This window comes from Tachypleus tridentatus, chromosome 8 (genome assembly GCF_004210375.1).
Source record: "Tachypleus tridentatus isolate NWPU-2018 chromosome 8, ASM421037v1, whole genome shotgun sequence".
In the NCBI taxonomy this organism is placed as follows: Eukaryota; Metazoa; Arthropoda; class Merostomata; order Xiphosura; family Limulidae; genus Tachypleus; species Tachypleus tridentatus.
The window spans coordinates 9,497,834-9,511,154 of NC_134832.1; the positions used below are offsets into that span (position 1 = coordinate 9,497,834).

At 32.9% G+C, this 13,321-nt stretch overlaps 1 protein-coding gene across 1 annotated transcript in view; it reads left to right on the forward strand.

Moving 5' to 3' along the window:
• LOC143258504 (uncharacterized) overlaps positions 1 to 13,321 on the forward strand; it is a 134,599-nt gene that overhangs the window by 29,889 nt on the left and 91,389 nt on the right. The window contains 1 exon segment of the mRNA XM_076517559.1: positions 8,245 to 8,317. Coding sequence (XP_076373674.1) covers positions 8,245 to 8,317 — 73 coding nt within the window.

Below are 13,321 nucleotides of genomic sequence, written 5' to 3' on the forward strand. Positions count from 1 at the left end.
ATGAAAATTACACATATAAGTACCGTCAAGTATTTTCTGTTTATTTCTGCTGTATTAATTTATTCTTCAGTATCTTTTTGTTTTAAACTTTATTATACATTTTTGGTTATCTTATTTTGTATATTAATTTGTTTTGTGCTTTAAACTTTTGAACAAAGTTTCCCATTGTTGTTGGGGAAAGGGAACCTACCTGATATTTACCCTGTTGTAAAAAGAGAATTTGATGCTACTAATTAACATATCTATAATTTGGATACATTATTTTTAGATTTTAGATTTCTGTGGTTAAAGTGTTTAGTGAATAACTGATAAAAAAGAGAAATGCTTAGTGACACCACATATAACGTGTTAAGACAGTCAGAAAAATTAAAATTGAATGAACAGTAATTACCTTTTTGTTTAACCTGTTTACTTTGAAAATCATAACTTGAAATTATGTAAATTTAGATAAATAAACATATTTCACTTTCTTTACCAGTTAGTTTCCTAATTCATTGTACATTAATAACACACATGACAGTTTGAAGGAATCAAACTAGTACATCTGAATGCCATTAAGACATAATTATATTAAGTGAAAAACTTATTAATTCATTATGATATATTTAATTTGGTGTTGGTCTTTGCCATTTGCAAATTTATTTCATGGTTTGCAAAAGCTCAGTCTGCACTTATGGCCTGGTAAGCACACTGTAAAAGTAACAGATAAATCATGTTATCTGCTTAGACAAGAGTAGCTTGAATGTTAGTAGTAAAGGCTATTGATTAGCAGTATTCTTTTAGTCTGTCAGTTCAAAATTAGATTGCTATTTGCATATAGTTCTTTGTGTGATTTTACATGGAAATACTGAAACATTCTCAAGAAATGTTTTTATGGTGTATTATAAAAGCATTAAAGGCTTAATTTGTTAGAAGAAATAAATTAGGTCCAGATAGTATTTGAGTTAATATTATTACATTTGTGGTATCACTATCAGCAGTCTTTCTGACATGTAAATGTTTGGTGAAATAATGTATGTAAAATGACATTAGAATAGACATGAATTACTTAATCTAAAATAATCAATCTCATTCATTTAAACAACAGAACGAGTTCCACAATACTTGGCTGTATATGAGAATTAACTTTAAATGTTGTGTCATATTTGTTAATTGTAGAAAAGATGAATTGATAATAGTTATCTATCTATTGTATGGTAATGTTGCTATTTTTTATTAAATATTAAACAAAAACAAAACTCTACATTGTACCATAGATTTAATTTTGTTCATTTTAAGTCTACTCTAGTTGAAAATAAAATTGCAATTCCCTTTCTTCACATTCTATAAAACTTCAAATAATTATCATACATTTGACAGTAGTTCTTTAACAAATACGTATTTCTCACTGTTTGCTTTCTGATAAACTAAAACCCAATAGAACTTTGGTGATTAAAATCTTAATTGTTTATTGGTTTGAAACAGTATTAAAAACAATATATAGTGCTTAACAAGTTCACATCAAATGACTAGTTGCTTTCCTTGAAGATTCATCAATTTACCTTGTTCTTAAAAAAAAAGCTGTAGCATTGTAGGTCCATTATTTTTCTTTCTTCCAACTGATATTGTAAAGTGTATATAAACAATGCTTATCAGAATAGTTACACAAACAATTACTACATTGTTGAATTATACTCTAATCTGTTTTTTCTTCATATTTTAATTATTCTGTAGTCATATATGCAGCAGTTTTAGTGTATGTGTTTTTTTTGTTCAGAAGGAAGATTAAATTGTTTATTATCCTTCCTAACATGCACAAGTGGAGATGCAAACCATCTGGAGTGTATTTATGCTTGTATTAAAAACACTGTATGAGTGTACTATGTACATGTTTCATTTCTTAAAGTTTCCCATGTAATTCTGAGTACAATTGTGTTAATGTTAAATTTGTTAGTCAAGAAATGAATAATTTAATTTTACAAAACATGTTAAATCTAAGGTAGGAGTTTCAGCTTATATTTTTAGTAAAATCTGTTTATATTGTTTGTTGTATTTGAAATTAAACAGGAAGTTGAAAGAGATCTGAAAAATTCTCTTTATTATTAACCTAACTTGGTTGAATTATCCAAACCTCACATCATGGTATTCTCTTTTAATATGTTTGTAGCATCATTTGAGGATTTTTTCTTCATTAAAAAGTTTGAAGCTGAATTACTTGAAAGAAAGATAGCTCACTTTGAAAATACTAAAATTGACTGATCACATAAGCATCATTCTAGTGCCAGAGGTGTTATGGTGGATTTAGTTCTTATTTTTAAAAAATATTCATGTAAAATTATCCTTTTATTTAAAAAAATTATTTATAATTTTTTGGGTTAAATCTAGTGTATGAGTACAAAACACTTCTAGTTGTTTTTGGCTTAAGTGTTTAGTCATTTATGTATGAACACTGAGACAGTTGCCATATGAGAAATTGGATTTGAAAGTGGTGTTAGAAATGTTGTTTTTATTCTTCTTTTGTAGTTAAAAGACATTCAACTTTTGTTACTATGAAAGTTCTGACACTGTAGCTATTTCTTAGGCAAATTCTAATGTGCATAAGTTCTATGCCAACTTCAGAGCACCCTCTATCCAGTCACTATATATAAGCACCTCATACTGATAATGTAATCACTTTTTCTTAAAGAATTTGGTGTTTCTGTCAACAGGAATGTTGTGTTTATTTACTATTTTTGTTGTGAATATGAATGAGGTAGTCATTTCTGTCATTGCTTTTCTCTCTATAATTATACATTATTTAAAATTAATAATACAAAACATTCAACAGGTATGAATTCCCAAGTTTATATTTCTACTACAGAGGTTAATCAGACCTCTTCTCTTCTACCTCTGCAATTGGGTGCTTCTTAGCATCTAGGGGAGGTGTCACACTCAGTTGAGGCTGGACATTATATAATTTGTACCAAGATGTATAGGTGGACCAAGGATGTAAGAGTGTCTCCCTGGGGCTTTTTAGATGGCTTTTTCAAATGACTCAGGAACAACTAGCAATAATTTATGCTCACTCTTTCTGACCCCTTCTTTCACTAAACTAACCTCAACAAATGATTGTTTTGAGCAGCTACTTCTATGGTGGAAAATTTCTTCAGTTGGTTTATAGTTTTTGAGGTGTTGGAGACCTTTCCTATTGATTTTGATACTCTTCATTGTTAGCAGAAAGAGCATTAAGTGACTACTTGTTTTTCTTCTCCTGATATTGCTGTTCATACTGAGAGGTATGTCACTCAGTTACATGATAGGATAGCTATGCTTTGTCCCACACATTTATTGGATCGACATACTTTGGCTTATTATCACCACAGGAAGGCCTATTTAAAGTTTCAATGGATGGATCGTATTTTGGATCTTTGGGTGTCCAGAGTGGAACCTGTGATCACTTTTAAATCTGTTACAATTTTATCACATTCATCTTACACTCACTACTGTCTTGGGGTATTTATCCTCAATCTGTCTTTTGTTGGAAGCTTATTAATATTTCATTTAGCAATTTGTGGATGAGTTGATCGTTTTGCTGACTTAATCTATAGTCAGATAGTCTTCTTATATTCTGTCTTTGGTCTCCTGGTTGGTCTGTTGTTGGTTAGAGACACTTTTAGAAAGCATTCATTTACTGTCTTCTACCTTCAGGAAGTTACAGGGAGCTTTTTGATTTTTTTTTAATTTTATTTGTTGGGGTTCCCGAGATGTTAAAATCCCAAATTTATTCTGCTTGTTTACTTTCTTTATCTTTCTTGGCTTCTCACTTTTTTGGCTGTAATTTAGATTTGCCTACAGAGTTGTCTGGTCTCCTCTTTCAGTTCCTACGTCTGTTGGTTCTCATAATAGGGTCCATTTTGGTTCTTGATCTGTGGTTCACATGAACTGGTGACTATCCCAGGGGAAGCAGTGGGTGCATAATTACATCACATTCTGGATGTTTGGAGCTCTTCATGGGTATTCCAAGTTCTGGCTTTAGGAATGGTTATTGAGTTCATATCACCTCTTCCACCGTCTGCTCATCCTATTGCCTTTTCACCTCCAACAGATCCAGGCCATAAAAGAGTTGTTAATCAGAAATGCAGTAGAAGGGGGTCAGTCCTATTATTTTGGGATTTTATTTCCATTTATTCATTGTCTCCAAAAAAATAGGATATTGACATCCAATTATTGATCTATTTTGGGTCAGTTTGTAGAGTCTCCTTGTTTCACTATAGATTTTTTCTTACCCTATGATGACACTTTGATCAACAGGGCTCTGGATGACCAAGTTTGGTGTTACAGACAATTATCTCTATATTTCTACAGCTGAATCTTCAAGGGTCAGGTGCAACAGTTCTAGGCTCTTACAGCAGAAGCTTGTTTGTTTTGCAGGGTTGTTCAAGTCTTTTCTTTATCACCTGCATTCATCATTGTATGGGTGACTGGCTCCATCCAATCAATTAGCATAACAGCATTCTAAGATTTACCTTTCAGAAGCCATAAAAGTGGCTTCCTTATCAGATTGGAGAAATCACTTTTGTTGCTGATGCAGTATTTTCAGCCATTTAGGTATGTTTTTCAATACTCATTTAAGTTACACTCAACCAACCCTTTTTCAAGCCGTGGAACAGGCTATCAGGCTTGTACTTCACCCTATTGCACATATGGTTCTCTCATTTTAGGGAATGTGGGCATTTCTTGAACCTCTCTTTCCTTTCGTTTGAGCCCACTTGAGACCCCTTCAATGGTCACTGCATGACCAATGAATCATGCATTCCATTCCTTTGAACTATCCTGTCTCATTACTCAGGAGTAGCGTCGTCATTTGGAGTACCCATTCCACTACTTTGTCCCTGCATTTCTTTAGGGCTGGGGAACTTATTTTTTAGGTCAGGAGTTTCAGGATATTTGGACAGGAAATGAGTGTACTATGTATTCAGTAGACAATGGTTCAAAATCTCTTTTGAAGGGAGAAATTGTTATTATGCATTCTGACAGTTCTTTTTGTTTTTGTATCTTGGATCTTTTCTACTGGGCTCATTCCTGTTGTATCTTTTAGCTTATGTTCCAGGAGTGCTGAATTTAATTGTAAATCACTTGTATCAATTTAAACCAGATTTTTCCAATAGAATGAATGTTCATCACAAGGTTTTTCAATGGATTTACTCTCAGTTCTCTGCGACTCATTGTAATTATAAATTGCAGTCATTTTGGTGTCCAATATCTCATCCTCAAGCTTCAGCAGTAGAAGTGTTCAGACCTGTCATTTGGGTTTATCTTTTGAGGTTTCTTCATACTTAATTAAATCTCTCTGTACACCAACCATTATCATTTATCAGTGGAAATGGAATATTATTATCAGTGGTGTATTGAAAGGAGGTTTAATCTTTTTCACCAACAATTATTTGTTGTATCCTGTTTTCTGACTGAGGTATTTGAGAAGGGGCTTGCTTCATCTATCCTGAATTTATATAAAGCAGCCTTTTCCACTATTTTTAGATATTATAAATATTGGAAGGTTTTTCTGAAATCCCAGTTCTGTCAGATCTACTCAAATTTTTTAATATGTTATTCAGCCCAAATGATCTTTTCAGTTACCAAATTGGGATTTAAAGTTGGTTTACATGCATTGGCTTATTATCATTTTGAGCATTTAACTTTATCCTGCTCTTTCCTGATAGGTCTTTTCTTTTGATACTCTGGCAGTCAGGGAAGGGAAAAAATCCTCCTCACTAATTCATTTGCCAGCCATTTCTCACCTTTATGATTGCTCCAATCCCAGTCATTTGTTATGTCTTATCAGGGCGCTCAAGTAATATGTGACTAATACTAACTTCTTTTGAGGTACTAGAAACTGATTATTCACTCAATGGTTTGTTGTAACAGAAGAGAAATCTTTTGTGTGTCGTGTCTCATCAGATTTGTTGTATCTCAATCATTAACTGCCTGTTTCCATTATCTTTTGGAAGACATTGTGCAGGACAGTATGTGGACTACTAATACTTTCCCATCTCATTACTTGCATGAACTGGCAATATCTTCTTCTGAAGGTTTTTTAGTACTCCCTGTAACAAGTTTTACCACATATTTTAGACTTTAACTAGTCATATACCCTTATTTACTGGGTCTCTTTATTTTTTGTTGTATCCCAATGAGTGGTAAGTGTTGCCAAAGCAGGTATGCTTTCTCTTCTCAATTCTGCACTGGGAACCACTTTCACAATAATTCATGTAGGTTGTAACAGGCTCTGTTGAAATGGGGTGTTCCATAATACCATCTATGAACCTACTGGATGCTATTACCATATAATGAATACCACTCATGGACAATCATGAGTTAAGCTAAAAGAATCTTTAGCCAATCTTCAGGTTGAATAAATTTGGATCAGTTTGCTATAAACCTGTAGGGAACTTGGTTCACCTTTTTCACAGTTTCCAGAACACTGTTCTTCAGGACTCCCAATCACATTTACTTTCTCCCCCTCAAGATTTTACTAGTGAAGCTGAGGAGTCTTTACCACCCCTAGTTTCCAGTTGTTAGGGTGGCATACAGAGACCTATTCTCCAAAGTGTTTGAGCATATTCCTTTGCTCTTGGAGAAGCGGGCCAAGTTGGGGGTCCTCCTACTAGAGTCCCTGGATGTTTTTCCCAGATGACAGTTGGAGTGGCACCAACCTCAACAAGAGCCTACTCATAGTTGTTTTTCAGATTTGACATGAAGCTTTATGGCTTAGGAGAGCATTGCTTTTCTATTTGGTCAATGTCATTTTAGTCTATTGGTCATGGAAAGTGGTCCACTATTTCCTTATAATTCTGATCACAATGTGGTTTCATCCTGGGTCTTTGATTGAGTACAGGTTCTGCATTCCCTCTGTAATTTCAGGGATAAGTGAAATATTCCTTGTCCTCTTGGTTGGGAAGTGAGAATGAATGTTCATAATTCTTGTATGGACAAGTTCTGTTCCTTTGGTTGAGTATGGCACACCAATCCCATCATTCCCAGCCTGTAGTGTTGCTTTTTGGACTTCTTCAGGTGGAGGAGAAAGTTTGTCCACTTAGGTGTTGCTTACTTTCTCATTGTGGTGCGAAATGAATCACTGTGTAGCTACAGGTTGAGATTCAATTACAGTATGTGTATATAACATTGTAGGCCAATAACTGTAGCCACCAACTTAGGATATAGATACTACGACTCTTTAATTCCAATCATGAGTTGTGTACTGTGGCTATCCAGTTGGGGCTGAGCTATATCGATGGTTACTTGTATTCTATTTCATCTTTGACACAAGAACTAGCTTCCAGGTGAAGATCATATCTGTTTGGATGTAGTGCAGCTTCCCCATGCTTACACCAAGTTTTCTCTTTGTACATTCCTGTCTCAATGTAGGATATAGATATTACAACCCTTTGATTCCAATCCTGAGTTGTGTACTATGGCTATCCAGTTGGGGCTTAACTAATTGATGGTTGCATGTATCCTATTTCACCTTTGATAAAGGGACTAGCTTCGAGGTGAAGATTATATCTGTTTGGATGTAGTGCAGCTTCCCCATGCTTGTACCAAGTTTTCTCTTTGTACATTCCTGTTCTATGCAGTTATTTTATGTATGGATCCTGCCAGCACTGTGACCCCTCAGCCATTTCAGGGTAGGATTTGAGCTCAAGTGTCAGCAGGTGGTAGGTGCTGGAAGTTAGAATTTTCTTGAAATGAAAATGTATTTCCTGTAATACCTCCACTGACATGCACGTGCCCTACCTCTCCACTAAACACTGGTTTACATCTCAAAAAAGTGTTTACACTATCTAGACTAGGGGCTAGTATACAGTACCTAGACAGAGGGCATATTAAAGTTGACAGAGAAATTTGTAAATTGGAATTTGTCTAAGGCATTTGAGTGGGATATAAAAGACTGGAGCAAGCATTGTCAGTGCATACAGTGGAAACACTGGAGATCAAGAAATAGTTATAGTGTCAGCAGTGTTTAGGAAAGTGTTAACTTTTGTCATACAGGTGGTTATCAATCACATTTTTGTTAGTTTAAAGTAAAGATCCATGTAAGTGTACTTTAAAGATCAAAATAATTTCTTTTTACCAGAAATACCATAAATCTTGCAACACAGGAGCATATTTTTGAACCTATAAACTACAATTTGATGAGGGAAGGGGTGAAATGTAGTATTAAATAATCTACTTAGAAGACTGTTTCTACTTTGGGGTTTTGTTTGGGTTTCCACCTCTTTGCATTAGGATAATCTGGGGTACCGACTACTGCAGAAACATGGGTGGAAGACGGGACAAGGCTTAGGAAGAACTCTACAAGGTAAGACGGTGTTTTCTCTATTAAGACTTTTCCATATCAACTGGATGATGATAAACAGTACCAAAGCATCCCAAGATTCATTGTTTCAGAAATAAATCCTTCATTATCAGCATAATGAAAACTCTAGATAGTATTTGAGGAGAATGTGTCTCGTATAGATTAATATGGCAAAGTAGCTTAAAATTGAAATGCTTTTATTTCTTCCACAAGTTACTTCTGGTTTGATACATACAACATGTGTACAGATAATTATCAGATGTTATTCTCATTTTGAAAATTTACATCCATAGAAACAAGTTTTGTATTATAATCAACTCATGCATTCTAGGCATTAGTGATGCACCTCGTGATGTGCAAAGTTTAATATTAATCTTTGATTGAAAAGCTATACTATTTTTACCAGTTTTCCACTATCATTAATATTTGAAATTCTGTGTTTTAAATTGCAAATAAACTAATTTAAAAACTTTTTTGTAACCATACAACGAAGCGCTCAAATTTTAAGTTATAAAAATATATATTATAAATTAATGATTAAAAAGCTATAACTCACATTTGGTGCTTATATCAGCATTAACATTTTGTAATAATTCATTTCATACATATCATGGATTAGAGGCCATGTCACCTCCTTTGTTGATTTGCATTCAAAATTTTATTAAACAACTGTTTTTGGAACTTATGTCATTAAATTTAGTATCAATCTGTAGATTATAATTTAAATTTTCATATATACATTATTTAATTTCTTAATTTGAATTTTAAAATACACACCTAAACACTGATTTTTGGGTGCTCTGTAGTTTGTTCAATGTAGAACTGGTTTAAATTATTTTCTATGTGCTGAGATATCACTTATGTACTGAATTAAATACAATGAACCCTATCACCTGTTTTCCTTTTTAAAAATGCTCCTAATCAACTAAAAGCTTAGAATTCCCCAGATGGTTTTCTTAGCCATTTTCAAATATAACAGCTTTTTTTGTTTCAAGACATTTTCATGCTGGTAAGTTGAGTCTTTAGCCTGTTCAAAATTTCATATAATATTTTAGACTCAAATACAGCATAATTACTAAACTTGATAAATTATAATGAAATTTTATGGTATCAACTTTTTTGGTTATTCCACTACATACATAAACCTAAATAAAATTATTTTGTTTCACCTTCTCCATGTGTTAAATTTTTCAAGGCTTAGCAACCATGTTCAGATGTCATAAATAAAGAGATAATTGTTTGATTTACTTTGTTTACTGTTCTATGTTTGGAAAAACATAAGTTAAAGATCTTATTTGTAAATTGTAATAATGTATATACATATATAATGTATAATAATTGAAATGTGACAGTATTTTACAAAATACTAGTCCACTAAAGCACATCCAAGACAGGTCACTTTCATACTATTGGATATGATAGCATGAGTGCATGTGAACTGTGTTAGTACAGCATCTGTAATGTTATCCAGGCAAGAATGGAAGGTCAATATGATAAAAATGTATAAATGTTAATGTTATGAATTTAAGCTATTTAGACAAACATCATTGTTTTTCATCTTATAATTTATAGTTATTGTAGAAAGAAAAAAAACATACTTTATATTTATTTCCTAATTTTTAATGTGGTTATGAGATTCGTTAGATCAACTGAATCTTTACAGAGATTTCAAATCTGTAGTGAAAATAACAGATAAAATATAAAGTTTTTTTAAGAAAAGCTTGCTAATCATCAGGAACTTATAAAGATTTCACATAAGGAGTCTGAAAAGATTTTGATGTATAAAAGTATTTTTAATCATAAAATGAAAACTACTTTGCATATTGGATATTTAACATTCTGAAAGAAAAAAATATTCACAAGAAAATTTTTAATTAAAAGAGCTTGAAACTTAATTTGAAAACCAGATATTTTGTGTGAAAGTTTTATAATGTTTACCGGTAACCTGCAAAATTTTGTAAACATGCATATATGATAAAAAATCATGGTATAATTACTTGTAAAGATAATTTCATGGTTATGAAGAGGTTAATAGGTGCTTGAGTAATTTTTTATGGGTTGCTTTTTATGTGAATAGCAAAGAACTTGCATAAAAATAATAGCCTTGAATGTGTTATATTAAAACAATTTTGAATATGCAAATAAACAAATTAGGTAACAACCACAAGTATCATAAAACTATAATAGAAAGGTATGTATCAGAACTACATTTTTACAATGTTAAGTGTTTCGTATGTAGTGCTATCCTTTCAAAAATTGGTCATCTGTGGAAAGGCTATGTAAGAAAATGGTCATATACAGTCATAAAAATATGTTCAGATCATTAATTGCAATGGATATTCTAACATTGAAAACCCAAAGAATATTTATCAACTTTTGGGCATAAGGATCATCCAGACTTTCAACAAGTCATAGCCTAGATGTTATAAAAAAAGTGCAGTTCCTTTTAGTAGGTGAGGATACACTGACTCGAAAGTTGGTAACAGAAACCTATTCATGTGACCCAGGCAATGAAACACAGTGTAAACAACAAGGAACACTGTATGAGAAAACGAAATAAATCATTTGTGTATGCAAGTTTTTTTTTTTCCATGACATATTCATTCAACCATTGTATGCCTTAAAGCAAAGCATCTGGAAGATAAAAGAGGTATTCCTGCTATTCTCTACAAAGCCATATTGGTCAAATTGCCAGATGTAGTACTTACAGCTTTCTGTGCAATTGGACTTTAAGTCAGACACTGTGAAACCAGATGACTAATAGAAAATATACAGTGAAGAAAATCATACTTTTTAGTGAAATGTTTTTAATAAAATAAGTATTTGTCTATAAGCCATATTGGTCAAATTGCCAGATGCAGTATTTACAGCTTTCTGTGCAAGTTGACTTTAAGATGACTAATGGAAAATATGCAGTGAAGAAAAGTAAATGTTAAACATGTCATTTTTATGCTGGATCCTTTTAAAAATGGAAATTAAGTTCCAAGGTTATTGTCAAGATGCATAGGGGTCAGATAGGGCATGACTTGATGAGCTGTAACAACATGTTAAAGGATCTAAAATTATTTTTATATAAAATACTCTGTTTTTATTATTATTTGCTATATAAAATGGGCAGTTAAGTTTTTCTCATTCCTCTTTAACCCTCTTGCCACATTAATATTTTTCTCTGCATGTCAAGAAGTTTTACTGAGTTACATTTCAAAATTTAATAAACTACTTTTACTAATACAATATCATGCCTCTTCTCACAGGATTCTTGCACTGCTTTCTGTTTGTGCACATTTTCACTTGTTGCTATCCCTGATATACCCACTTACCCTTACAGTTTTCATGTGAGACAGATGTGAAATAGCATGAAAATGAACATATGACAACTCTTACACAGCTGTTTCCCTCTATACAGCTTAGCTCAACTTAATTGTCCCTCTGATGAGAGGTTTTCAGTGGTAATTCATGCCCTGTTTACTTTCTATCTTCTTGTACAGTTGTCCTATTCCACCTTTTCACTACTCACATAGCAATTGTTGGGATTTCTTGGGACAGAATATCCTTTTATTGTGTTCATTTGCCTCAACCCTTCTTATAGGTCTTGCACATTGTTTTCTTTTTAAGGCGCAATTGCTTTTGAGGGTCTTTCTGACTTGTTGGAGACCAGAGTCGAATCTGTATATTTGCACACACCTTCTGTCCCTCATTGGCTTTCTATTTCTCTCTAATCCATCCTGAATCTATTCCCATGTTTCATATTTCCCTCATTTAAAGTCCATTTAGATTTAATGCTTATAACTTTCAATATAATGTGTATATGTTCACAAAAGTTTGTAGTATTTTACTGAATATAAGCCTAACATAAAATCATACTTTTTAGTGAAGTGTTTTTGATATACTGAGTATTTGTTTTGAATAGTCTCTGTGTGCAAAGTAATTTTCATGTTAACATTAAAAATACTTTTCCTTGTATCAAATATTTCAAGCTTTCATTGTGTAATCCCTAAAACCTCATATTTTATTATTTTCTCTAACCTAACTCAAAATGGCAGTGGTACATCTGACTGACTTTGTGACCAACAAGAAAAAAAAGTGAAAGTGGGTTTTCTCAGGTACTCCCACTTCCTCCCACAGCAAATTCTGAGGTTTTTGGATTTACATATCCCTATTCTCTTGTGTTTTTGTGGGGGGGGGGGGGTCATTATTTAACCTCTCACAGACCACCAACAGACCTTTGTCACCAGCCTGTAGCATAATCTGGTATTCTTAACATTCTTTTGGTTTAGCTCTTAATCACTAGCCCAGCAAAATTTAACTTCGTAAGTAGGGTGAATAGAAGGTCTCTTCTGAGTGCCCTCGATTGCTTTGCATTTCTTTCTGAGGTGCAAAGTGTTAAATTGGAATACCTGCTGCAGTTCTGATTTGATCTGATTAAGGAATTATGAAAGAGAGAATGTGACAGTTGGGTTCTAATTTTTTGTTTGGTAGCTCTGTAACCATACAAAGTTATAATAATAAGACTATAATAAATGTTGTTTATGTGAGCAATGAAAATTTTATATTGGGTAATTTACCTTTAATTTTGTACTTTTTCAAGGGGTGATGGATAAAATAGAGATGATGACATGCTAAGAAAATTTGTCACATATGTCAAACTAGAGGAAATTCAGGATTTTTTAAATGTTACTTGTATACTATTAAAATATGGATTATTAGCTAAGAATTTTTGTTGTTATAATTGGAATAATATAAACAAAAAGTAGTTCAATAAAAATTTAAATGTAAGACACTAAAACTTTGTGTCATACGTAGTAAAAAATACCCTAGTGGATTGGGTTAACAGTGCCTGTGCCATGGATCTCCCAAGGCTCATTATTAGTTTGTTTGTTGATGGCTTTATCACCCTGGTGGTACAAGTGGGGACCAGGGTTTTGCACTCTGCCACTGTTTATGAGTCCTTCATTACTCTTCCTTTAGTTTTGCAGCTTCTTTCTGAAGGTTTCATTTTTTGTTTCT